The sequence below is a fragment of the Halichoeres trimaculatus genome, unplaced genomic scaffold (assembly GCF_033239565.1).
Source record: "Halichoeres trimaculatus isolate MK-OKI-2021-1 unplaced genomic scaffold, fHalTri1.1 fHalTri1_scaffold_10, whole genome shotgun sequence".
Lineage (NCBI taxonomy): Eukaryota > Metazoa > Chordata > Actinopteri > Labriformes > Labridae > Halichoeres > Halichoeres trimaculatus.
The window spans coordinates 10,423,296-10,449,612 of NW_027437187.1; the positions used below are offsets into that span (position 1 = coordinate 10,423,296).

The 26,317-nt window shown below is 39.1% G+C and overlaps 2 protein-coding genes across 2 annotated transcripts in view; both read left to right on the plus strand.

Moving 5' to 3' along the window:
• The first annotated feature begins 862 nt into the window (after positions 1-862).
• On the plus strand, positions 863-10,964 carry e2f4 (E2F transcription factor 4). The gene is made up of 11 exons (XM_074678413.1): positions 863-1,271; positions 2,876-2,985; positions 4,480-4,640; positions 5,708-5,752; positions 5,852-5,916; positions 6,002-6,190; positions 6,325-6,409; positions 6,537-6,683; positions 7,619-7,666; positions 7,802-7,846; positions 9,128-10,964. Exons 1-11 carry the CDS (start codon positions 1,107-1,109, stop codon positions 9,241-9,243), a joined length of 1,176 nt encoding a protein of 391 aa, XP_074534514.1. The 5' UTR covers positions 863-1,106; the 3' UTR covers positions 9,244-10,964.
• Positions 10,965-13,656: 2,692 nt separating this feature from the next.
• The window catches only part of elmo3 (engulfment and cell motility 3), a 37,965-nt gene continuing 25,304 nt past the window's right edge, over positions 13,657-26,317 (plus strand). Inside the window, exons 1-2 of the mRNA XM_074677568.1 lie at positions 13,657-13,894; positions 22,329-22,437. Coding sequence (XP_074533669.1) covers positions 22,360-22,437 — 78 coding nt within the window. The 5' untranslated portion in view covers positions 13,657-13,894; positions 22,329-22,359. The remainder of the gene's footprint in view (positions 13,895-22,328; positions 22,438-26,317) is intronic.

Sequence of the window (26,317 nt, forward strand, 5' to 3'; positions counted from 1 at the left end):
GGGACTCATTTTGCTAAGTGGACACAACCCCATGGTGTTTTCAAGTTTGTCCTAAAAAAAAAAAAAAAAATCTTTGGCTGTTTGATAAAATTATAAAAGTTGACAGTTATACAAACCCTTTTTAAGGTCAAACATATAACTTGGCCAGGCACTTGTTTACAACAGATCACACTGGATGTACCGAAAAAATTAAACAGATGTTGACACATTGATTAATAACTTCAAGCTAAACCCTTTGATTAATCAAGCGTTGTGTGTGAAATACATTTATGTGAATTTCTTGAGCTTTCAGCTACATTTCACTGTTTTCCCTTACGAACGATCTTTTTTATTCTGTTTAAGAAACTGATAAATGATATTGTATGGTATGTAAAAAAAATAAAAAATAAAATAAAAGTTCAAAAAAAAAAGAAGAAGAAGAAAGAAAAAGAAAAAACAAAACAAAAAACGCTTTCTAATGTCAACGTCTGAAATCATAAAATGTTACTGACATTGGTTAAATATTTGGTTCACTTTGATATTTCCCTTAATATTGTTGATAATATATTTACAACTGTTTGTGTGTTGTGTATGTGCGTGTGCACGTCACGAACGTGTGCGTGTGTTTTCTTTAAGTTTGAGTAGGTAAGGGACTGTGTAAAAGTAGCAAATCAAAACACATACTAAAGTAAAGTTTTGCACTCTCAAAAAATATAGAAACTGTTTCTGTTGAGATTAGAATGCAGCAAGTCAATCTTCAGATTAAAAATAATTCGTATATAAAACTCCAAAATGTCAAAAAGACGCATCTATTTTGGCACGCTTTTGAATTGGTGTAATTATTTGTAGACGCTCCCTCAAAATTTAACCGTCCCGTCATACCTCGCGTGGCCAACGGCTCTCTTCACCGAGTGCTGGCTCATTGAATTATCTGACCGAGCCTGTGCAGCTCGATTTAGTGGAATTATTCTGAACAAACCGGACCAGAGTCGCTGATTTAACACCTGTTTGCGTCCGTACACTTCGCCAGTCTTCTGTCTATCTGGCTGCGGCGGTGGGTCGTGCTTTCCTGGGCTCGCTGGCTGGGTTTGGTCGGGGAGGCAGGGGAAGTACGGAGCTGGTCCCCAATGATGGAGCTGGAGACGGCCAGTAATAGGAGCGAACTGGGAGCTGTGGGGGACTCTTTGCAGCCACAGACTCCCAGCAGGCACGAAAAAAGTCTGGGGCTGCTAACGACAAAGTTTGTTACTTTATTACAGGAGGCAAAGGACGGAGTGTTGGATCTGAAAGCGGTGAGCATGCAGCCCAGCCTTTGTTGTTAGCTAGCACATGTCATTTTGAGCCTGCCTGCTGTCGTTCAGTTCAATGTATTTGAGTTAGCATATTAGCTTAGCTTAGCCGAGTGACAGGCTAATTTGAATGGGTGCTATATCTTTCCTTATGGCTCTGTAGGTTTTACCCTAATCGTTTTGCTTTTGTAGCACTTTAATTTAATATGATTAATATATGTATATACAATATGTACAAAAAAATCGAACAAATACATTTATTCCGTTCAGTCTTAATCGTATTATACTGTTGAGACAAAAATGTCTCTGTGAACACAGTTAAAGCTGCTTCTATATCCAGATAAATCACTCTCATGGTTTGCAAACCATGGTCTTTTCTCCGTGTTATGTTGTAGATGTTCTTTAAAGGGGTCAAAGTGGAGTTTTAAGCTACTTTTTTTATTGTAACACTCAACTCAACTTTTACTCAACTTTGCAGACTCTGCCCCCTGCAGATTCTGAGTTAAAAAAAAAAAACTGGGTCAGCTTTTGTCGTTCCCTTCTGAGCAAGTGCTTCTGCATCTTCACACATGAACAATAATTCCTGACTGATGGTCTTTGTTCCTTAATGACAAGAATTCACCCAGTCAGCCTTTGAAAGTATACTTAAAGGCCAGTGCATGAGCTATATGAATATTGTTAACACTTTCTGTAAAATACTCTGCTTAAACTCCTACTAAATAACACTGTTTGCAGATCAGTTAGTTATTGTAAGAGATACTTTGCTTACTTGAAGAAGTAGCTGCTGGTGTCAGCTTTGTTAAGATAAAGGTTGTAGAATAAAATGATTTGTTCTAAAAAATATATATGTGGCTAAGATGCACTAATCTTGTGGAGCTACACTTGTTAGATTAAAATTTAGATAGATAAAAATACAGTTGTTATTTGTCTTACCCACTCCAGTGAACCAGATGGCAGCTTGATCAGCCATGCATTGCTGTTTATAATAACACAGTTTGTCTTTCACTTTGACCTCAGTGACTTGACAAAGTGGCTCTACACCTGCTGGCGCTCATGTTTGCACTTTTGGGAACAAAGCATCAGACTGCTTTTCTATTTCTCACCTGTCCATAATGATACTCTGCATTTTTACTAAGGAAACCAACAATCTTTTCTCCCCCTCTTCTTAAAGAAGCATCAGTTCTTCACAAATGAACTATAACTTTGCAGCTTGTTTTTTTTTTCACTGTTGGATATTAGTTCAAATATCTGGGGATTTAAGAACAGTATTAGGTGTATTGGTACCAAACTTCTTTATGGTTTAACATCGCCCTCTTTCAGCATGCCTCCATTGCCCCTGAAGGGCTTTGTGCCAAATCTATTCTTATCTGCACCAGCCATATGGTTTTCATAAGTTTGTTGAACACCAAGAGGCTGGAGTGGGAAGGAAGTTTGAATGACACTGTGGTACTTCTTACTGTGTGGTGAAATGTTATGTTTGCTTTCTTTTTTGGGCTCATTGCATTAATACACAGATACAACAGCATGTTCTGTCTGTGTTCTTAGCTGTGAGTGCACTAAAGGGTCATTTATCTCTATTGCTCTAAGTTTTTTGTCCTGTTGTTCAGGCGGCAGACACATTGGCAGTGCGGCAGAAACGGCGAATCTACGATATCACTAATGTTTTGGAAGGAATCGGACTGATAGAGAAGAAATCCAAAAACAGCATTCAGTGGAAGTAAGTCAAAGTTGATATTTTCTCAAAAAATTCTTTGCAGTTTCTGCTCTGTGAAAAAGGTCACGTCAATCACTCACAACTTATATTCTCATTTTTCTCTTGGTCTGAAATGGCTTTCATTCATGGTCATAAAAAGGCTTTGTTGGCTAACCCAGTGGTTCACAAGCTTTTTCCCTGGGGAGCTCCTTTCACTTTTCTCTAAGAAAAGCTGACCTTCGCCACCTCATCCTAACCCTCTGAGACTTGCTATTTCTGCACTTTGATTCTATGACTATTTTTTTGGGTGCCAATTCAATTTAAATTGTGATATCTACGATATTTGCAATTTTAAGTTTGCTTTTTTGACACCAGAACATGTGAAAAAGTTAAACGATGATGATAAAGGTGTCTACAGACTACATCAGGAGCCATATTTTCCCATAAAATGCACATCACATGAGTCTGAGAGAAACATTTCACCCTCTGCTGGAGAAAAGTGGCAACTTTTTCAAATCCAGTTTATAAACAAAGACTGAAATGAAAAAAATTGAATTTGAAAAAAAAAAAAGTTTTGTTTTTTTTGACAAAGAACCCTGATTTTGACATTGTCAATCAAAATATCCAGATTGATTTTTTTTCCCATCCCTAATTCTGAATGCAGTTTTATTAACCGTTAGTTTTATAAACTATGCAGCAAGTCATCATGACTGTAGTTAACACAGCCATGTGTTATCATGACAACCTCAGAGCCATCCAGGCTTTGAGCCAAGAACCAAAGGTCTAATCAACCAGTTCTACTAAATATTTGTCAGTCAAGCACTTGCATCAATTCCTTCCACTTCTTCCAGAATATGATGTGGCTGAGAGAATAATTGATCCAAACATAAAAGCACTATATGTTCATGTTTGTAAAATGGTGTGACATAAACTGTGAAAGTCCATGACAGTTGAACAAGAAAGTTTCAATCCTTATATTCTGACCCTGCGGGATGTGCACATTTAGGCGAAAGACAAATACACAGTGGTTTTTATCCACCTCAGTTTATTTGAGAATCTATCATAAGCTGTGGATGTTAACAGATTTTACTCTTTTCAAACTTCCTTAACCAAACACTTTGCATTTACAAGAATAACTTTGAGGTTTAATAAGTAGCTCAAACTCACAGGTGTTTGTATCCACATCAAAAGCACTGTGTCATATCCGTTGCTATTTTATGTAGAGACATTTTTAGAGGTAGTTTCAAATCAGATACAGCACAGGTGTTACTTTTATTCATCTTTTATAAGTTTTATTAATCACAAATGAGCATGTCCCGCTGTGACAGATCACAGTGTGTGATGTGTAAGCTTAGGGAACCATGTACTGAACACTGAGCTGCATTAGGTCCTGCTCACACAGTAGTGTTCAATAATAAACAGTGGCATGTGAAATCTCAACAGTATGTCTTCTCATGAACATGTGAGGCTGTTGTTTCCCACTGAACCTTCATAACCACATCCTTCTTTGTGTTTCAGAGGTGTAGGTCCAGGCTGTAACACCAGAGAGATTGCTGACAAGCTGATTGATCTGAAGGCTGAGCTGGATGATCTGGCTCTCAGGGAACATGAGCTAGACCAGCAGAAGGTCTGGGTCCAGCAGAGCATCAAGAACGTCACAGACGACTCAAACAACAGCCCATATCCTTCTGTGCACAGTGGTTTTCTAGCAGATTGGATTAGATTTTTATAAATTCATCCCAGAACAAGCTGATATTTGTGATTGAGGGTTACTGTTTATTTTCTGGCATGTGACATAAAAGAGTATGGAGGGCAAACATAGGAGAAACAGTCTGCCGTCAAAACATGAAGGTTCGTATAAGCACTTATAATCCTTTTAAGATTTAAAACATTCCAGCTATGAGCCTGCATCGCTAAAGCCAATCAGTGTTAGATTTCCTGACTTCCCAATCATACCTCCATAAACAGAAGAGTCTGACGTCTGATTTGCCAATTATAGCTGTTAAACTAACCCTTGAGGAAGTGTGCCTAAAGAATGAGGGTAAAAGTGATAAATTGTTAAAAATTGCAAAGCCTTAGCAAACAAGCGATGAAGCAGTGCTTTGATGTAATTGTTGCTACTTGCTATATCCTTTGTGAATACACTTTGTGGTCAGTTATAGTGGGGCTCTGAGTGGCATGGATCTAACTATAGATAGAAAGAGAGCAGTAAAATTTATCCAATCCCACCACCATCTGGCATCTTTTGGAGGATAATCCTGGGCACACGCCCCAACAAATTCTGCCTGCCCTGTCAGCATCCCAGCTCATATAGCTGCTCTCTGTTCTGGTCTTTCAAAGCTGCGTTGCACTGATTGTACGGATAAAAAGCAGACAGTATTACTCAGAATGTATGAGTGGTTGTGAAAAGCTTTCTTTGGCTCTGGAGTGAGTCTGAGGGAAGAGCCTCTATTATGTCATTATAAGGGCATGAAACAAGGAGGGAGGGTCTAATATGAGGTGCTATTAAGTTTCATTAGAAATACTGGCTCCAACTCTTCCAACAACAAGTCGCAGCTGCTTTGATTCGATCTTTCTACTGTTTTTAATATGTCCATTTGACTTCAAAGCAAAAGCCAGTGTTCTCCAGTATTTAGCCTGCATTCACATCCTTGGTATCTTGAGTTCTTGTCACCATGCCTTTTTATTTAATTGTCGTTAACTGTTGTTAATTTTTATTTTGGACTTGGATCCTTAATGCCTTGTACTGTGGCCTATGTAAAACATGAAGACCTGTGTGGAGCTTTCAAAGGTATTTGTTGCAGCTTGTATATTTTTACAGACATTTTTCTTTCTTGCTCAAACACATCCTTCATCACTCATCACACACATTTATTCTCTCTCCTCTCAGGTGACACACTCCTTGCAATCCGTGCACCCATTGGCACACAGCTCGAGGTCCCAATACCAGAATCTGTAAGTTACCAGTCTGCGTTGTGTTTGGGTGTCCTACGTGTGCTCTGCTCGTCTCACCTTGGTTTTCATGATCTTTCTTACCCAGATCCTCAACGGACAGAGGAAATACCAGATCCGTCTCAAGAGCACATCTGGTCCCATTGAGGTTCTGCTTGTCAATAAAGACCCTTCCAGTGCCTCTCCTGTCGTATTACCCGTCCCTCCACCAGATGACGTCCTTCAAAGCCTCCCAGCGCCAACACCTACCTCTCAGCCACCTGCTGGTGCTCCCCAGGTCACACAGATTGATTTAACTGCTTTATCAACTTGAACAATGAACTTACTCCTTTTTAATTTGTACTTTTTCATATCAAGCAATGTGAAAACTTTCCTCTTTTCTTTCCTTTACTGTAACTTTTGGTGCTTCAGGTCCCCAAAGCAGCTCCTGCAGGTTCTACAAAACCTGGTCCCATCACGACTGCGACAGCAGCAAACCAGACTGCCTCAATGACAGGTAGGACAGATGTCCAAATTAGCCACATTACTAACCTATAGCAGCAAAACTACCATCACTTAACCTTTTATAACTATTTTACCAGATACCATTTTCTACTTACTGTAACAAACATTTTTTTTCTCAGAAGCAACAAGCACAACACCACTCACCCCAACGACAGATCCGGCTGCAGCAGTTACCCAGCAGCTACAGTCTTCTGCCTCGTTGGACGGATCAGTGTCCTCTTCTGCCTCTGCAGTATTTGAACCAATCAAGTCAGATCCTTCTGAATGTAAGTTTTGCATCTTGCCTACATACATCTGTCTCACTCTGATTTTTTAGCAGTTTAAAAGATAGGGGTGTTGAGACTGGTGTAACTATGTCCACACTCACTGACTTTGAGGAGAGTTCCTGCAAAGCTTGAGGGGGTCACTGAGGACAGAGATGTCCTAATGTAAAATTGTAAAGTGTGTGAGACCGCCAGCTCATGCAGACTTTTTGAGCCCTATTTGCACATCTACGAGTGGGCATATCTGCAGGCTTTGCATGGAGGAATCACCCAGAATTCATAGAGTTGGGATGTGGAACTCATGACTCAAGCATGGCATGGTAGACAAATGCTGTATCACATAAATAAAAAATTGTAGAAATAGAGACTGCTAACAAGAAACACATAAGATGCAACCAGTCTTGACTGTTAAACAATAAAAGTCAGGTGTAAGTAGGAAAATATTTAACAGCCTTAATCAGCCAAAATCTTTCGTTATACACATACTACATGTGTGTACGCACTATAATTGATTTAAAAAAGATAAAGATCAGTATAATACATTTATTGATCTATCTAAATTTTGTGGTTAATGTGTTTTAACTAAAACAAGTGTGTTAATAAATTGTCACTTCTTGATTGCATGAAAATCAGTTGGTCCCTTGTGTGTTATGTGAGAAGTGGCAAAGTGTTGTCCCATTTGTAGCTTTTCTATTTTGAGCTCTTACAGCCTCAACCACTTTCCAGAAGGTGTTAATTAAGTCTGTTCAGATTTAAGCTATTAAAGATATAATGACATTCTTCCTGAGAATTTTCTTACCTTTAAGACTAGTCAGCTTTTCACCACTTAAAGTACAAGAAATGACTTTGAGACCTTCTGTCAGAGCATTTTCTGTCTTCTGTAAGTGTTCTTGTGTAGCGTTGTGACTCTATGTAATGATGTTGTTGTTTTCTTCTAGTGTTGGACTTTCCCAAAGAGCTCTCTGACATGTTTGATCCAACAAAAGGTATGTTTCTCCTGGGAATCATTCAAACGCTATATTTTTCTGTTTTTCTTTTATTTTTTAAACATTGTTCTTGGTGTCCTACAAGTCTTAGACAGTTGTAAAAAATTCAAAACACCTTTTCTTTTTCTCTGACAGAGATCATGAGTGGAGACCTGCTGGAGGACTTGATGTCGTCAGAGGGTGGGTTTATACAACAACAGATTGTTCTAGTATTGAATTCTACATTTGATACAAAATCTAACAACCTGGCTTTCTAACTAATCACCCAGTTGTGTTGAATACATAAATGTGATCAGTCACAAACTTCTGACAGTGTGCCAAAAACTTTTCAATCATATGGAGGGTATGTTAAATGTAACTGTGAATTTATATGGAGAGCATAAACCATTGAATAATCTCTAATACCAATATTTACCATAACAGTGATCTCTATCTTTCGTAGAAGGGTAATATTCTGTATGTTCACATAAAATAGAGTCTTGGCAGGCCTCTGTTTTGCATAAACAGCTGCTCACTTTACATCATCATTCAAATCCTTTGACTTAAAAAACATCCCTAACTTTAAGATTTAAACACTAATGCAACAGCTCCAAAAATCAAAGCTCTTAATACTCAGCCTGTAAGGATGTAATGTTACTGCTGTCTTTGTCGTCTGGCTGTCTCTAAAGCCAAGACTTTGGGTCAATTATAAACCAGAAAAGCTGAAAAATAAAACAAATACCAGAGGCCACTTACACCAGCTGGACATGTCTGTCTTGAAAATGAAAATTACACCGACTTAAAGTCAAGCCCTGTGGACCACTTAGACTAGACTTGGAACAGTTTGTGTGATACCTGGGTGTAACTTTTAAAAGTAGGAAGGACCGAATGATTGAGGAATCGAATCAGTGACCTCCTTGCTGTAAGGCTGCAGCGCTAGGCTGGTGCGCTACCGTGCAGCCCCCCATGTAACAGTTGCTGTATGAAAAGCGGTAATATGCACCAGCTTTAGTAAAACATAAGTCACTCAAAATAACTGCGACAATGCAAGCAGACACATAGCATGACTGGAAAGAAGAGGTCTGACATTTCTCATACTTTTTGGATGAGAAATGCAAAGCAACACAAACACATTGACGCAGAAGTTTGTAGTACTCGTAGGAAGAACACAGAAATATAAACCAGTCATAAGAGGAACAACCCAGCTGGTGCACTTGGCTGTAATAACTTTTTCATCACAACTGATTGAGTATGGCACCATGTGGACATTGTTCACCAGCAGACTATGATCCTGTGTGAGATGATGTTGGATAAATAGTGCTCAACATGGCTGTGTTTTATTACCTTCAGAGCAGTCTGTTTGTCAATATTTGAGTTCCTGTTGAAATGAAAAGAAAAGTGCTCACTTTGGAACAGACACTCTGATTCATACCTTTTTTTATTCAGCATATCTCAAGTTCATCCTTTGTGTTTCCCTTCCAGTGTTCTCACCTCTCCTCCGTCTGTCACCTCCACCAAGTGACCACGACTACATTTACAACCTGGATGAAACAGAAGGCCTGTGTGACCTTTTTGACGTCCCCATCCTGAACCTCTGACCCCTGAGGTAGTTGTCAGAGTGTGAAGCAGTTTCCCATCATGCCTGAGAGTTTCCCCTCCATGACAGTGAAAGTGAGAAGAGGTGCGGGAAAGCCGACATGATGTGAGGAGCATTTCAGGACGCCTCTGCACCGACACAGTGAGCTCACACTGAGCTCCATCAGCTTGATGTACAGCCTTGTTAAGACATAGATGCAAGAAGGAAACCTCCTACTTACTCCTTTTCAAAGGAAGAATATCCATGGAATAAATAATTATATTTTTGGATTGTTATGAATGAGAAAACATGTTTGTGTATCAGCTTTCTAGTGTGTTGATGAGCGTGTGTGCGTGTGCTTGATTATGTGCGTGTGTGTCAGGGTTTTGTACTGAACACTCTTGACTTGAATATGATCTTTAAACAAACAAAAACTAAATCCTTTCCCGTCAGGCAGAGTCATTTCAGACGAATAGAGCAAAGCTTCCATCCCCCAGCATGTGCTCACACATCGCTGAAGAATCCAAACACAGCTGGTTAAATATGCACTGTCCTCATGTACATAGAGAATATATATTTTGTATTACCAGCACACAAAACTATTACATTATGATAAACTACATTTGTACTGCATGCAGGGCGATAGTTTGCAAATACATGAAAGTACCAGATAAATATTCATTCTTTAGATATGAATTACTTTACTGTTGTTTTTCTCAACAGAGGGCTGAAATATGTTAAAATCAAACCTCTCAGTGTTTAACTGTCTGTGTGAGAGGCTAAGATAGAGGGTCTGAGAGAAGTTTGTACTTTGGGACGTGAAGAGCTAGTAACCCACGCAGGGATGTTTTTTAGCGTCTCTTCTGAGTTCCAAGTCAAGCTCAGACACTTCTCCACCGAGAGGTTTGATTATAAACAATGTAAGCTTTTTCTGCTTTCAGTTTGTCTCTGGACTTTTGAACTTTGCAGATGTATTTCCTGTGATTTATATTTAACTTGTATGTATGACCCATATGTCAGAGGAATCACTTTTTCTTTCTCTTTCCAAAACTGCTTCTGTCTTTGATTATAATTTATGTGTATGTAAACCTCTCGCTTCATTTGTATGTGAAATGATGTATGTATTTCTGGTGTAATTTTACTTATGCCCCATGTCATATAAACGCTCCTGTTGTGTTCATTCAGTCTTCCTTCCATGTATGGTTTAAGGAAAAGCTGCCCATCAGTCAACACAAGTCGTCTCTGTCCAAAGGAAGGGGGCTTCAGGTCAGGATGGGTTCTCTAGTTTTGCCTTTCTGTGTAACAATGTTCTGTTATGCCCTGAATTACATGTATGTAAGTACTGTGTATATCCCTCTTCACAGCTTGTATAGAATAGCATTTATTTTTTATACCTGATAGATTTATTATTACTGCAACTAATGTGGGCCCTCTACACTTCATCCTTTCAGCAAATTCTCCACCAAACCTCTCCCTTCACTTTAGCATCCTGTCTCATTGTTGCACTTTACTTCACTGTGGACAGATTGGTCGCTACTCATCCTCTTCTCGGTCAGTAGCCCGTCTTTGTGTTTGGACAGTGTTGTGAGTTCACCTAATCCTTGGATGGAGCAGCCGGGAAGTTTAGCACTGCTGTGCAGGAGGAATGGTGTCTGTTTGTGTTGGCTTCTGACACTCATCCCAACAAACTTCTTTTTTAACCATTGCAAAGCTGTAGTTGCATCAAATGACACAAAATAAATACTTTGGTATTCTTTGTATTATGTGTGGTTTCTTTCGTTTAGAGCTTAAGAAGATGACTTGGCTCCTGCCCACACTGCCAAAAGTACTAAAAGCTGGTTAAATAACCATAAAGTTACTGTGCTTGATGGGTCAGCCAACTTTCTAGACCAACACCCCATTAAGACATAAAGACACCAAACCCAGTGAGTTTGCATTGATCTTGTTCATGCACATTGAATCTTTGCATTTAGCCTTGTTTGTGTATGTTGTTACGTTGGGCTCATTTGCACTATACTGTTTTGGGCAATCTGCAGCTTACATTTTTAAATTCTCTTTCCACCCTTTTATCTGCTTTAGTGCAGTGAGTCTCAGAAATGTTAATCTAATCCAAAAACATTGTTTTAATTAAATACATTCAAATAAACTTTATGATTTTTTTCACTTTATCTCCAACATCTAGCGGTTTGATCTTTTTCTTGTATTTTAAACAATTCCAAATGTCAGGAAGTATTTTATGTTACTTTCCCCGCAAATTCCCCCAGAACAAGGCACTGATTGTTGTATTTCCCTAAACATCTGTTTCTAATCTTCTGCTTACATTAGTGTTTCTATTTCTTCTCATTTCAGCCTTGAAGTTCTATGCTTATTTTTTCCTTCAACATTTAATTAGTGTAAGAGTTTTAATTAAAGTCCAACAGCCTGGTCTAGTTATAATAGCCTTATTTTGGTAACGAACCGACATATATTTTAGATTTGTCTACACAATGTAATAGATATGTTGGTAACAGGATTTTCAGATTAGGGTGTATTATCCCTTTATCTCCATGGATCAACATATAGCCATGCCATCTGCATGAAGTAGGCCTGTTCTGTCACATGTTTAATGGCTTTAATAAAATGATTTCATAGAAATGGCTTAGTGAATGTGCAAAATAAAGTTTGTGTACATGTGTACATTAATATACTTGAGAGACAGATTATACACTGATGCAGAGGTAACCTCAGGGTGTTGCTTAGGCGCTTATAGGTATGTAATTAACTTATACTACAGAGGTACTCCACCTCTTTATTCACTGTTTGCCCTGATCTGCTTTTAAGTTTCTATGATAATTTAGCTTTTATCAGCTGGATCCTCATGATTGTTTGGTCTAAAAGACATTATGAGCAGATCTTAAGTAAAAAGTGAGTTAAAAGCTAAACCAGAACCCAGAGCCAACTTGATCTCTATGACTTAAAGCAGGAGGGGCAGCAGGGGGCAGCTTTAACCAGTCCGGAACTTTGAATTAGTTCGTCTAAAACTTCTTTAAAATGTTAGAGAAAAACTGTCCTTGGCCAGCATAAAAGGCTGCAGCGTTTCCAGAAGCAGCACTATGTTTTTCAAAATAAAAGCACAGTACTGCTAAGTATACAGTTGATTATTTCATGTCAAACAACCTGAGACGGTGAATCATACATGGATATGTATGAGATAAAAGAATTCTGTGAAATATACAGATTAATATGAACCTTGAAAACCAAGTGTGAGAGAAGCTAAATCTTTAGAAACAAGTCATTTGTCTAAAGTTTAGAGTTAAAGTAAAGTAGTAAAGTAAAGTATAATGCAAGGATACTCCTGCAAGTTTATTTCAGGAGTATATAGCCTAATTCATACAGATTTTGACCCAAAGAAAATTTGTTGGAGTTGTAATGATTCCTATCGTAAGTCTCTGTCAAAGTATACATGCATATAAGATACAAGTGGAGGGCTTTAAGCTTCATTTAAATACAAAGAAAACTTCAAGTAGCCTGTCAAAATATGGTGCAAACAATTCATTTTAACATAATTCTTGCTTCTGACAAGGCCAATGGCTAATTAAAGTCAAGGATTTTGGGTGGCACTAGGACTGACCAATTAGTTTTTAAGGGGGCCAGTGACTTCCTATAGACTCACATACTATGGCTGTGTCTCAAACCGCATACTTCTGCACTTACACTTACTATTTTGAGTGCACAAGTGCATTCGCAGAGACAGTATGGACAAACACAGTTGATTTCTCAGCAGGCATGCTCAAAATGTTAAAAAGCTGATTAACTCTGGACACTCCTAACCCTCAATGGTCACCATCATGACTTTGTTGCAGGAGAGGAAGGAGCTAAACAAATGTTTCATGACTGTTGCAAGTAACTAATAACAGAACAGCATCTGTGAACTCTTTCTGAATGTGGCCGTGATTTTTCAGTAAGTGCAAAGCAGCAGTGTTTGAAAGGAGATAACACTGACCTGTAAGATTTTGTGCAATGCGCTAGTTAGTACACAGTGTACATAGTATAGTTCATGTAAGAGTACTAACAGAAGTATCCCATTTCAGACACTCTCTGTTATAAAGGCCACCATTCAAGGCAGCCATGCCCTTAAGTTTAATGACTTCAAAACTACAGAGTGTGCTGATAAGGAAATGAGTACACAGAGCAATACTGTTTGTGAATCAGACTGTGGTCGTGTTTATTTTTGCGTTAAAGGGTCATGTTTTTTGAATGGGTGTGAATGTTTTCAGCGTTTCTGTGGCCAGCCTCAAGCAGAAACTCTTTGAATAACAGTTTTTAACACTGTCACAACTCACAAGGGCCACATTGGGAGGTTGCAGCCTTCTCCTTTAACCTAACGGGGATGCTTTTACTCTGAAAGTCATAACCGGAAAGCGCCGTGTGAATCTGTTTAACTTCACAGAAATCATCGTCTGAACGACTCAAACCAACCCGGAACTTTTAAGTCAACTTAAAAATCACTTCGCACTTTTTCAGAGACTTTTCTTTATCTATCGAACAGCTCAGATGGTTTCTTCAGGAAAAAGCTCCTCTTCGGCCTGACCCAGTCTGTGTTGAGGAGGGAAAAGGACTTTTGCAAATGTTTCTCGGTCCGACTGCGGCGGTTCCTGCAGGACAGTAACCCTCGACTTGTCTTCACAAACCAGGTAGGACGCAGGCAGAAAAAGCTCTGCAGCTGACTCTCACACTTCTTTAACAGCTCTGCCCTGTTCATTTTCAGCCCTCTGTGATATCTGTACACAGCCTCTGAGCGGGAACTATTTGTTTAGACACTGTTTTGACCTTAGACTCCTGTTAGACTGAAGTCAGTCCGACATAATTTCTCAGAATCAGGGGCAAAGATTCTTTGTTTTTTTTCCCCAATGGAGAATCAAAAACTCAATGATACAAGTCAAAATATACAAATAAATAAAAAGTACGTGTACTGTGCATCACAGTTCTTATACAGCAACATTTTACTGGGATATCTTTAACTGTTTAACAGCAGCGCCCTGAAAGTTACACCTGTGAACTATTTTTCAAATAGGTTTCATAATAGAGTGAACTACATATGCTAAATTAATCCTTTAAATACAAATAAAAGGATTTTTTTACTCCAATTTGGAGTTTCCAGACAGTTTTAATACCTAATTACCAAACAGTTCAGTATTAATCCAGTATTAGACATGTAGTGTGTGTGTGTGTGTGTGTGTGTGTGTGTGTGTGTGTGTGTGTGTGTGTGTGTGTGTGTGTGTGTGTGTTTTAGGGGGTGTACTCTGTCAGGTTAGGAATTTCAGGCAGCTGAGAGCTTCCCCCTACACTCACTCACTCACACAAACTTGTAGAGAGGGGTGGGGGTCTGTCAGTCCAGGGGGTCTGAGACACACTGAGAGTCTGCAGGCGAACAAAAGGTCTGTGCATGCTGCTGGTTTAAAGCTTAATGAAGCAAAGTGCTCACAGGAGAACACGGGCAGTGACAGCTGCTGAACACAGGGGACACATTAATCTGGTCTCTTCTTTTAGTGTCTACTCCGTGGTGTGACTTGTAATTATCTGTGGAAGAAGTCATCAGATGAGACAGGGAAATAACTGTTTCCACTACAATATGACAGCTTTATGTTTTATTTATAGACACGTTTCCCTGTACGAAAACTGAACTTCCCACTACAGCTTATTATCTGTAAAAAATAAAAAAAAAGGTGACCAGTCTGTTTGTTTACAGTATGTGGGGTCTGATAACTACTTCTTTAATTTTCCATGAGCCAACTTCAAAATAATACATATTGAGCTAAACAGACAGTATATAATGCTGTTGTTTTTACTGTTTATAACTTAATGGATAGAAAAAAATCACATTTACCCACATGATACTGGTGATTAATTTTGTAATTGTACTTTTTCAAGGTGCTTCTCAAGAATAATACCAGACCATATGTTGCGAGATGCCAGCCTCTGTCTGAAATGCTTTGTTTTGGCAGCTGTCTCTTTAAGACTCCTACTCCACAAACCCCCTTCACTCTGATTGGTTAGCCCTTTGGAGGACTGTTGACAGCAGAGATATGAGCAGACCTTGGTGTTTGAGGCCCACTCCTCCGATGGGTTATGTATCAACAAAAAATCCTGTTTTTAGCAGTCTACTGATACACAGATTTTTACAACATATCAATGTAGATGTTTGAAAGTCTGCACGTTTTGATTGGACATCCAGCATTGTTACGTTATACCCCTTCCTTAAATACAGCTCAGAACAAGACCACAGACTATGATGGGTAACTACGTCAAATTGGTTTTCCTGAGTGTGGCTAATTTTAATAGAGCTAGCACCACCAGTTTACTGTCCTTCTGTCAGGTTAGCATCTGTCCTGTGCTGGTTACATTGTGACAATTTAAACACAACCTACAGACAACTTTATCTCCAATATCTAACATACTGACAAACCTCAAAACATCAGATATCATCCATCTTCAGTGTTTGTTTATACCTGGATAGTGGAGCATTTGTGGCTGTTGGCAGCGCTGCAGCTTTGACATATAACAGGTATTTCAGGTCCAGGACTAAAGCTATTAATAAGCAAAAAGTAACTTTGGTTCTGACTAGTGAAGGTGAGCTGTTTAATTATTTAGTTTACTTATCTTGCTCATCCTTACCCTCTCACTTCTAAGCCCACTCTTTCTTGCTGTGAGTCGCAGCACTTCATCACCTGCTGCCCTCTAACTGCGTTTGAGGAATTCATACCAGTATATCTGGGGCATGTTTTCCCCTAAAAAACATTTTGGATACATAAACTCAAACTTATTGATAGGCTGGCTGACCACTGGCCACACTCACCAAGTATAAATGCAGTAATGAAATGCTTTTCTTGTTGTGGTCATGTTTGATTTTATTGAACAGAATCATATTTTAAGGTCAGTGCACCGACCCCTTCACTTGACTTGCGTTAAAGAACAAACAGACATAAAGAGAAGGTGCAGTTTTAATCTTAAGTGAGTGACATCACAGACAGGCACAGGCAGGCATGCACTCACTGGTGGTTAACCTAAGAAAGAGCCGCTCTCAACACCTCCCTCTTTCCTCTGCTGAGCTAAGAAAAGGAAACACTGAAAACTGAAAATCTAGACCCATCAGCACTTTTTTTTACTCGTGCTGAAGTGTGCACCCACCTCAGGATTACTCTAGCATTTGAAAACATATGTAAAAAAAAAATCCTCCAAGGAAATGTAAAAAAAAAAGTTACCCTCTTATTTTCCTCACATTCATACAGTCACACCCAAACTTCAGAAGATGTGTGACACATACCTGACTACTGGCTTTATCTTGGTGCAATAAATGAGAAGCTTAGAGCCTCCTGAGCTCTGTGAGGCTCTACCTGAGGTCTGAAACATGTACAGACAGGTCAGGATGAATGTAGGTTATAAGTGCTCTGTCACCAGCATGAACGGGTTAACCTGGAGTGCTTCAAGTTCTAACTTTCTGCTCTGACTTTGATCATTTCTCTCCAAAATCAGCTGAAATGTTCTTTTCAAGAAGTGTAACAGGCTTCAGTAGTTATGTATTTCTATCTGCCATGGTCCCTACTGAAGGATTCAGCTCACTTCAGAGTGTTAGCAGGACTATATCAGCCCCAAATCCATTACTACCAGTCCTGGAAACTCAGATATCAAACACACATTTTACATCAAAGATAAATAAAAGTCACAAAACTATTCATTAATAAAAAATAAAGAAGAAATAATTAATGCACAGATTAGGACAATAAAGGAGAGTATGTATTTTAAACTAGAGATGTGAAAAATATTGACATGGCAATGTATTGCAATACTTTGACCTGTGATAAAGTATTGATATTTCAACCCTTAATATAGATATTTTTGTTAAAATATAAATTCATATTTTAGGTGTGTTTGAAGTACAATACCTCTTGTGCACCTACACTGCAATAGATGGCGCCAAAGTGCTACTCCGCTGTATGTTTCCAATAAACTGTGCAATAAACATAATTTAAAGTACATTCAAAATATTTCATTCCTAAACTTGATTATGTGGGTTTTAGTGGTAAAATCAATGTTTTCTGTCTAATCTTGGGTCAGTTAGTTTAAAATCTTTTTAGGTTTATTTTACAGTGTAGAAGACTGGTAGAATAATAATCGAATTAATGTTTTCTGCAATATTAGATTTTTTATAAGCAACATTGGTTACACCAAGTGACTTTTATCAGTTTGACCAACTGACCCCGTTTTTCATCCAATGATATTTTTGCAACATTAGTTTAATGTCATAGTAGTTTAAGTGACAAACTTAATGCACTTTATGTTTTTATGTTAAGTATATGAAACATGACATCTGACTTTCATCATTTCAAACACAGTAAAATAGAAAAGTTGTTCTCAATCAAATAGTTAACTGGTTAGAATATCACAATCACAACATTTTGATATTAAGATATCGTGAAATCATCATATCGTGATGCATGTAGTATTGTATGTTGCCAATACTCATCCCTATTTTAAACACAAGTATAAAGTGAAATTACTGGAGGTTTGTCGTAATTGTGTGCAAGTTTTAAAAAATGCCTTCCTCTACTGTAGGAATTCAGTTTCAATCCATAGCTCAACACCTAACAGGCCTCCAGAGGGCTGGCCAATCAGAGGGAAGAGGGTTTGAGGAGCAGGAAGCCTTAAGGAGACAGTGCTGAAACAAAGTGTTTTAGACAGAGGCTGAAATAAAGGCTTTCTAAAACAGCCGAGTGAATAAAATATTGGTCTTTTTGAGTTGTTACTCATGTAAAAATAGGGGTTTCAGAGTGAAAGTATAAAACATAAAAGCACAATACCCCCTCTTTAAGTTTTGTAATTGTGTACTTTTTTCATAATTTTATTGCCTCTGCCAAGCAGGTTATGTTTTTGGAAGAGTTTGTCTGTCTGTGAACAACATAACTCAAAAACTAACAAATGGATCTTGATGAAAATTTCAGGAAATGTTTAAAATGGCATAGGGAAGAAGTGATTCAATTTTGGAGGTGATCTGGATCGCCGTCTGGTCACAGGACTTTTTTAAAGGATTCTTGATTATTGTGAGAAAGGGCTTTTTTCACCATATGTGTATATAATTCCACAATAAATGGTCAGATTGCTTTAAAAAAACAATTTAAGACAAGGTTACCATAATTTCTGACTGATGTAAAAGTACGGTCTAGATCCTGGTAATATTCTGGATACTAAGATCTGAAATATGTACTGGGTCAGCATAATTTTCAACACTGTCAGGAAACAAATTATCGTACAAACCTGCAACTATCACCAAATTGTAGCAGACAGTCTGCTGAAAGGGAGTATAACATCAAAGTAGGACTAAAGTGTTGGTGACAATCACAATATGCTTGGTGGAGGTCTGCACTCTCTGAGTGCTTTTCTAGTTTTGAATAGTTATCATGAAGTAATGTACCTTGACTAATGTGTTTCCCCTTTGTGTAGACTGCAAATGTTGCTATCTATTGTGAATTATGGTAAAACCCCTAAGCAGACTGAGGCAAGTTAGGTGTCAAAAAGGTGAATTTTCTTTAAACCTAAAGAGGACAGAGAAAGGGCTTGAAGGGTGGCAACGCAGGCTGTCAGGGATGATGGTTGTGAAGACAGAGAACAGGAGAGTCTCATTTGGGTGGTGCAGAGTTTTTCTAGGGTGTGTGTGATGGCTTGATTGGCAGGCAGGTGTTTTGTTTGTGGATCCAGAGCAGGTGAGCTGAAAGGAGAGGCTGCGTCACACACAAGATTTACAGGCTGATTTGACTGCTCTAATAAAACAGTGGCAGAAACTGCACAAAACACCTCTATATAGAGAACAATTTGATTTAAAGCTAATGGACATGTGAACTTTTCACATTGAAGGTTGGAGCTCAGACTGATACTCAGCTTAAAGCCAACAGAGAGTCTTTGTTTCTGCGAAGACATGATGTGCCATTAGCTAGAGTTTGTACTCAAATTTGCTGACTCATAAGCTGCCCCAGAACAACCCACAATCCCTTAAATCTCTTTAAGATTGCGGCTCCACACACTTGTTGTTTTGTGCTTGTGAGAAGTTGAAATGTTCAGCAATGAAACTGTTACAGGACACTGTGGTTTCTTAGCTTCAACATCTCAGCTAATTATGCAGAAACAAAGTTTATTTGATTTGTATAGTCCAGTAAAAATCAGCCCCCACTGCAGAACATGAGGCCTCCCTGTGTTTATTCTTCCTTTCAGGTTTTCCTTCATCAGTAAAAAATACTGCCTCAAGGTTATAGGTGAGAAGACAGAGAGCGTGTGGTTGTTGTGACAGGACTATTGCTTTGAAACCTGCCATAAATGGTGAGAGCATACCTTCAGAGACGAGAGTGATGGTATGACAACTATCCAAGAGTTATTAAGCACAGTGAACACAAGCAGATACAGGCTCTGCTTTATTTCTTTCACCGTGAGCTCATGAATGTACAGAAGAGCTCCGATCCAGCTGTATTGTTTCCATGTGCTGACAGCGAGGGAGAGACGAAGGACGAGGAGGAGGAAGGGGGAGGGTTGGGAGCACAAGAGCTTCTTCTGTACCCTCTGGGAATGCTGTCTGAAGGCTGAGGAGGAAGTGTGTGTTGCTGTTCGTGTGAAAAAGGAGTGAACAGTCCACAGTGTGTGTGTGTGTGTACAGTTAGTAATTAGCTCGCTCAGCTTTACTAAATGCACCATGAACACACAGAGGAAGAGGAACACTGCTGAACGGCTTCATTTTGAAAATGAGACTGAAACAACTGCCGTGAGTCATTTATGAGTCATTCAGAAGATCTCAGCTCTCAGATTCACTGCTGCTCTCTGGAAGTTAACTTTCACTCTATCACCATCTCAATGACTGAAGTGCTGATCGCTTTGACAGCATCTGGAGTTTCTTTGTTTCAAAGTCATCATCTAACTCATAAAGCACACACAAAGGGTTAAATGCACCACAAACCACAATGTGAAGCCAACAAAAACTCTGTGCTTCAGTCTTTTTTTCTTTTGGAAACATTTCTATGAGGATGCGCATTTCAAGCAAAACAGGCCCTTTTCTTTTAAAATGAGCCTCATTACAAATAACAGCTAATTTGCTAACACTAATGCTAACAGCTGACTGGTGTCTGAATATGGTTTCCTTGACATTTTTGGTTGTTTTTTGAGAGATATTCCTTTATAAAGTATAATTCCTATACGATATTCATTGAGGTTTGTTACATTCACACTCACGACCAATGAACAGAAGAGATGAGAAGAACATAAGGATGTGCAGCTTTAAGGAATGCATTGTTATTTATCACATCACTCCTGTATCAAACTTTATTTGTTCTCCTGTAAAAAAAAATTGTGTTAATTTTTTGCTGTTTGGATCTGAAAACATTGAGTTTTTAGATTTGATTTTAAAATTGTGCTCTTTAAAACACAGGTTAACAGTTCAGTGTTATCTGTACAATCAAGGTAAAAACAGGCATCCATATAGTCATCTTTAAGATACTCCTACCGGTGAATTGTTTTTGTTGTAAATGAATCTGGCTTAACTTCCTCTCAGACTGCTGGAGTTGCTGATCTTGGTGCACCCAGAGACTTCAGCAGTGACCAAAACCCAAATGTTGAAGGGAGCTTTTGGTTCGGAAATCCCTGAAGCTGGTCAGAAACAAAAATGGCCAAACCAATCAAATCACATTCAGGGCTTTGGATCTGTGAATATCTCTTTTTTAGACTGGCAGGCTTCAGGCTCCATGCAACATGGTGAAAGTTATTAGGGCTCGAGCCCCCAAACCGTAGGTTGGGCGAGAGCCCTATTGAAACCCTTGTGATTATTATTCCCTACCTTTTCTCTTTATTATTTGTTTCCACCAAAACAATCCCAAATTGCACGCCTTTCGCTTGGACAAAACATGAACTCGCATGTACCCAAAATTCGCATGCCCGAAAAAAATGTATGAATCTGCAACTTGCACAAAAATGAACGCTCTATAGCGCCCCCAGGGGCTTAAAACTGCAGCCCCTTGGGCTATTTTGAGCTACAGCCCTGAAATTTGGAGTGCATAATGACCATGCCCAGCCCTTCAAAAAAGTCTCTTACGACTTTTGTGATTATCAAACACGGACTTTCGCTATTTGGACCTAAACATCACAATGTAGCAATTTTGGGCTAGGTTTATGAACGAACTAGTCCTGGGTTTTTTCTCACATCAACTCCAAACTTGGCCTGAGTATACTACACATACTGAAGATCAATAATCATAATTAAATTTTTATAATTTTTTTGGTGTGGCTAAGACATGGGCTAAAATTTCAGAAATTTTAAACTTTGTCTGATCTGCATAAAATTAGGCACACAAGTTCAGTGTTGTGCCCCGGACGCAGCCATGCCAGTTTTGTCACCTGAAAGTACAGCGCCTCCAAGTGGCAATGGCTAGAAAGTGTGAAAAATTTTATTTGAACAAACTAGTCCTAGGTTTTTTCTCAGATCAGCTCCAAACTTGGCATGTGTATACAAAAGACATTGAAGATTAATAATCATAATAGAATTGTTATAATTTTTTTGGGCTTGGCCACAAATGACCGCCAAAGTTGACCATTTTCCCATTTTATTAAAATCTTAATAGCTCTCCTGTACAATGTTGGATCAGGACCAAAATGCACACACAAGTTCACTGTCAAATCTTGATTTCATTTCTATCATTACTTGCGTTAACATTAATGCTCCAGAGCGCCACCCAGGGGCTTAAATCTGCTGCCTGTCCAGCTACTATGAGGTACAGGCATGAAATGTTTTGGACGTAACCCTCATGCCTAGACCTATGGCTTTTGGCTGAGCCACATTTTGCTGCTCATGTGGCGGCTAGGACATGCTCCAATTGGCGCACACAGGGCAAGGGCCCGTTCAACGCTGCTCGCAGCTTTAATTTTGATTGTCTTTTGTATTTTGTTTTGTCTTGTGCATTCTTGTGCCACCTTCTGATATTTGATGGTGAAACCTCTTGGAAAGAAGGTGTAGTAGCAGTGGCAGAAGCAGTACACAGGGATATGATGCTGATGCACATGACTTTGTTTTGACTCTTCTATATGTTTCCCTTTTTACAGCTAGAGAGTGGTGGACTCACGAGGGGCCAACATGCCTCAACAGAAGGACATAGTGAAGATAGCCATCCAGATGCCGGGGGCTTACCCCCAGCTTATACAGCTGGACCAGGTAATGTAATACACACAACTCATTGAAACCCATTTAGACCATAACATCAACGTGTTTATACCTTTAGGGCAACATGCAACATGGAGGACATTTCAGGCGCTGTCACCATTTTCAAGACATGTGACCAATGAAATACACTGTGATTCACTGAAATACACTTGGAAAGTTTGTGTGAATTATTTTTATTGTTTGTTTTTACAAGCATCTTTTTAACAGCTATGATGGATGACACAGTCTGATCTCATGTTTAAATGACCTACACCTACACCCGCCTTAAAGGTATATACACTTAAATGTTACATCTGGTCTAAATCGGTCAAACAAAGTGCAGAGAAATCAACAGGTGTGGCAATGCCATATGATGTTTTTTGATTTAGCTAAAATGTTTGATCAGTGAAATGTTATTTAGACCTTTCCAAGCTTATCAAGGTTAAAATAATTATAAGACAGTACGATATGTGGTAATAACCTCTGTGACGTCACCCATGTGTTTCTGATACTGAGTTTTATACCCAATCAGGGGCCATATTAGCAATGCTGAGCTCAACCTAGCTTGGTTCTGGTTCTAGCTTTATTCTCTTGGCAGACAGCTACAGGTTGCCCACTTGTCTGTAAACAAATGACCCAATTAGGTAACACAGTTTCTGCTCACTGCTGAAACACTGGTTCCCAGTGTTTCTTCAGCCAGCTTTGTTAGAGCCAAGTTCATAAAAACAACCAGAAATGTTTGTAAAATGTGTAGTAAAACCCAAAATGTTATAACTTTTCATCCAAATTGTGACAAGCTGTTAAAAAATTGGGGTCAGTTATTACACTTTGGGTTTTATTACATAATTTTGTTACATGATTTCAGGTTGTTGTTACAATTCGGGCTTGAACAAGCCTCATGCAAAATTTTGAAGAACAAGTTTTTTAGCACTTCTGCATAAGCTTTGTATTTTTAGACCAGGATTTTTGCTTGGCCCCGACAGCTATGACTGAAGAAGGCTTTCCTTTGAGTTGTCCAGATAATATTAACTTTGCGGGACATCGGAAACACAGTAAAGGGGTATTGCATAGTTTTTCTATTCTAATCCAATGTGGTATGGACCAATACAAATATAACAAAAACAAACTAACACAACTGTGTCCTGTGAATTACAGATCAACTTGGTTATTACATGAGAAATATGACAAATAAAAAACAGAGTCCTCTGAGTATCCTCTCGTGTCCTGTTACAGCATCTCTCTTTTCTCAGACACCAGTGTCATTGGTGTATATTTTGTCTTGTTGCTGAGCCTCCATGGGAAACCCATGTCCTAAGCTGGGCCTCCTCAGGCAGCACTTCCTCTTTGGCTGCTGTAGTTGCTGATCTTGGTAAACCCAGAGACCACAGCAGTGACCAAACCCCTAACCTTGAACGGAGTTGTGCAGTTCGGGAAATCCCTGTGGTTGGTCAAAAAAAAAACATGGCGCAACAAAAAAGGCCTCACCACAAAACACAGTTTAACCCATCCACAGCGAATGACCTGTTTCTACCTGAGAGACCAAGCTCTGCCACCTTCACCACCTGATGGAGGTGTCTCCAGTTCTCTGGTGTGTGGTAACTGAACTGCAGCGTGCAGCAGTCGGTCAGGTCAGGAGGCTCTGTCCTTGACCGGTAGACGTTGGTCAGCGGGTCGATGAGATACAGTCTCCCATCCTGACATGTTGCAGTCTGTTTTTCAGGAAGTGCACAGTAAATCGTCCGAGCATAGTGCAATCAGTTTGTGAAATTATAATAAATGCAGAGCTAAAGTCCACAAGCAGCAGCCTCGTGTTCATTTTCTAAAGAGCACTGAGCCTCTGCTGCACTTGGTGTGTTGCCAATGTTGTCAAAGGTTAAATACTTTTGATTACTTTATCAGTTTTGTTTGAAATATTTTGACTTTTTGTTGTCAAGTTTTTCAGGCTCAGTTTTAACAAGCTTATGATGCTTATCTGTAAAGTTTATCATTCTTATTGTGTTAAATGTGGATTGGTTTTTATCCATTTAGAGTTAGATTTCTCTCGGGATCCTTGTCAAGGTTGTGTGTATAGTTTAGAGGTGGGAGATGTATCCAATATACTCGATATAACACAGGTTGTTGCATGTGAGATGTATAAAATGACCATATCCCAACCATCGAGCACAAATTGTCAAGTAAATATTTTAAGACATCGGTTTGTAATTCTCCTAAAAGTTTCACTTTCTGTGTGTGCTCCTCTCTGAGCAAGCAGCACACTCCCCCCTCCTCCTCTCCTGGGCATGCGTGTTTTTGTTTTAGGAGAGGGAAAAAGTCCCTTATATACCTTGTCAGTTGCAGGTTTGGGGTTTGCAAACGAGAAATTTTAAAAATTCAACTAAAGGGTCAACTTGAAACATTGTACAAGTGTCATTTTGTGCATGAAAGGATAAAATTTTACATTTTTACAGTAATTAAGAGGAGAAATCAGAATATCCAGATGCATATTATGTATTCGGGATACACCTTAAAAATATGGAGATACTGGTTTTAGGCCATAGTGTGCAGCCCTAGTATGGTTGGAAAAAGTAATTCTGCTTAAAAAAACAGCAGACACCATACCAGCTGAAAGTTTATTTATGCAACAGTGATGAACCACCCGCATTGGATGAACTTTAAAGATTTTTTTGGGTAATTTATTACGATTAACAAACAGGTTTTTGATATTTTCAAGCAACAAAACCCTGTTCCTCTCATAGCCACATTTAAAGCCCCAAAGTTTGGATGTCGTGTGAAAGATATGTTGGCTAAAATCAGCCCAAAAATTTGTTTTCTTTATCAGTAATGTGAAGTGAAAACATTGACTGTATATAGAGTGAACAGCCTGGCTCTGCCATTTACCATTGTACGGTTTTGAAGCCAAAATACACCCATCACAGGCAGAGCAGCCAGAGTCTGCGCAGTAGAGACTGTGAGGGATTCTGGGAGGATCTGAGTGGAGCTAGGTGACAAAAATAATTATAGTTATTTTCTTTTGAGAGTCTAATCAGTTCTTGACTCTACCTCCTGTCATATTTTACAATCCCTGAAAAAAATACACAAGAACGTCAGCTGTCAATCATCTTTAAACGCAACGTAAAACCTTGTTTCGTGTAACTAATGAAAACGAAACCTTTAAGAATAAAGGGGACTTGAATACAAAGCAGCCAAATAATATCATCAAATCACCACAACAATTGTGAGAAACATTTCTATGAGGTGTATTAATTTTTTAAGTTTGACCACAGCTCATCTGGAATGAATGGAGAGATGGATTTTTTGGCGTATACTGCAGCCAGCCACCAGGGGGAGCAGTTATTGTGGCAACCTCACTTCAAGCCGAGCAAGATGACGTCCATTTTTTTTTTACAGTCTATGGGTGAAAACTATCAAAACACTGGACTGTTGATAGAACCAGAGATGGGAGCATGAAAACTCACTTTTACATCGACCACATCAGAGAGAACACTGGAGCTACGCAACGACTACTACAGCTTAGACAGCAAAAACACTGTAAAAATCATGTGACTAAAAGAGATTATCAGATTCTGGAGACTTGTAAACAGCAGGCGAGTCCGTGTCGTGTCGTGTCGTGTCGTGTCGTGTCGTGTCGTGTCGTGTCGTGTCGTGTCGTGTCGTGTCGTGTCGTGTCGTGTCGTGTCGTGTCGTGCAGTGCTGTGTCGTGTCGTGCAGTGCCGTGCCGTGCCGTATCGTGTCATATCGTATCTTATCGTGAAAGAGAAGATCTGTCAGTGTTTGTGTACGAGGGCCTAAACCAGTTTCTATTGAATTGTTTTGAGGCCATGCGATAAACTGCAAGCTGAAGAATAAAACTTATTTTACACAGTTGGAACAGCATAAGAAAACAAGTAGCGCC

Excerpts from the sequence above, each read along its gene's own strand:
- e2f4 (XM_074678413.1), top strand. The coding sequence starts at position 1,107 with ATGATGGAGCTGGAGACGGCCAGTAATAGGAGCGAACTGGGAGCTGTG. Across the intron at positions 1,272-2,875 it reads GAGTGTTGGATCTGAAAGCG|GCGGCAGACACATTGGCAGT; the intron begins GTGAGCATGCAG and ends CCTGTTGTTCAG. Across the intron at positions 7,667-7,801 it reads CATGTTTGATCCAACAAAAG|AGATCATGAGTGGAGACCTG; the intron begins GTATGTTTCTCC and ends TTTCTCTGACAG.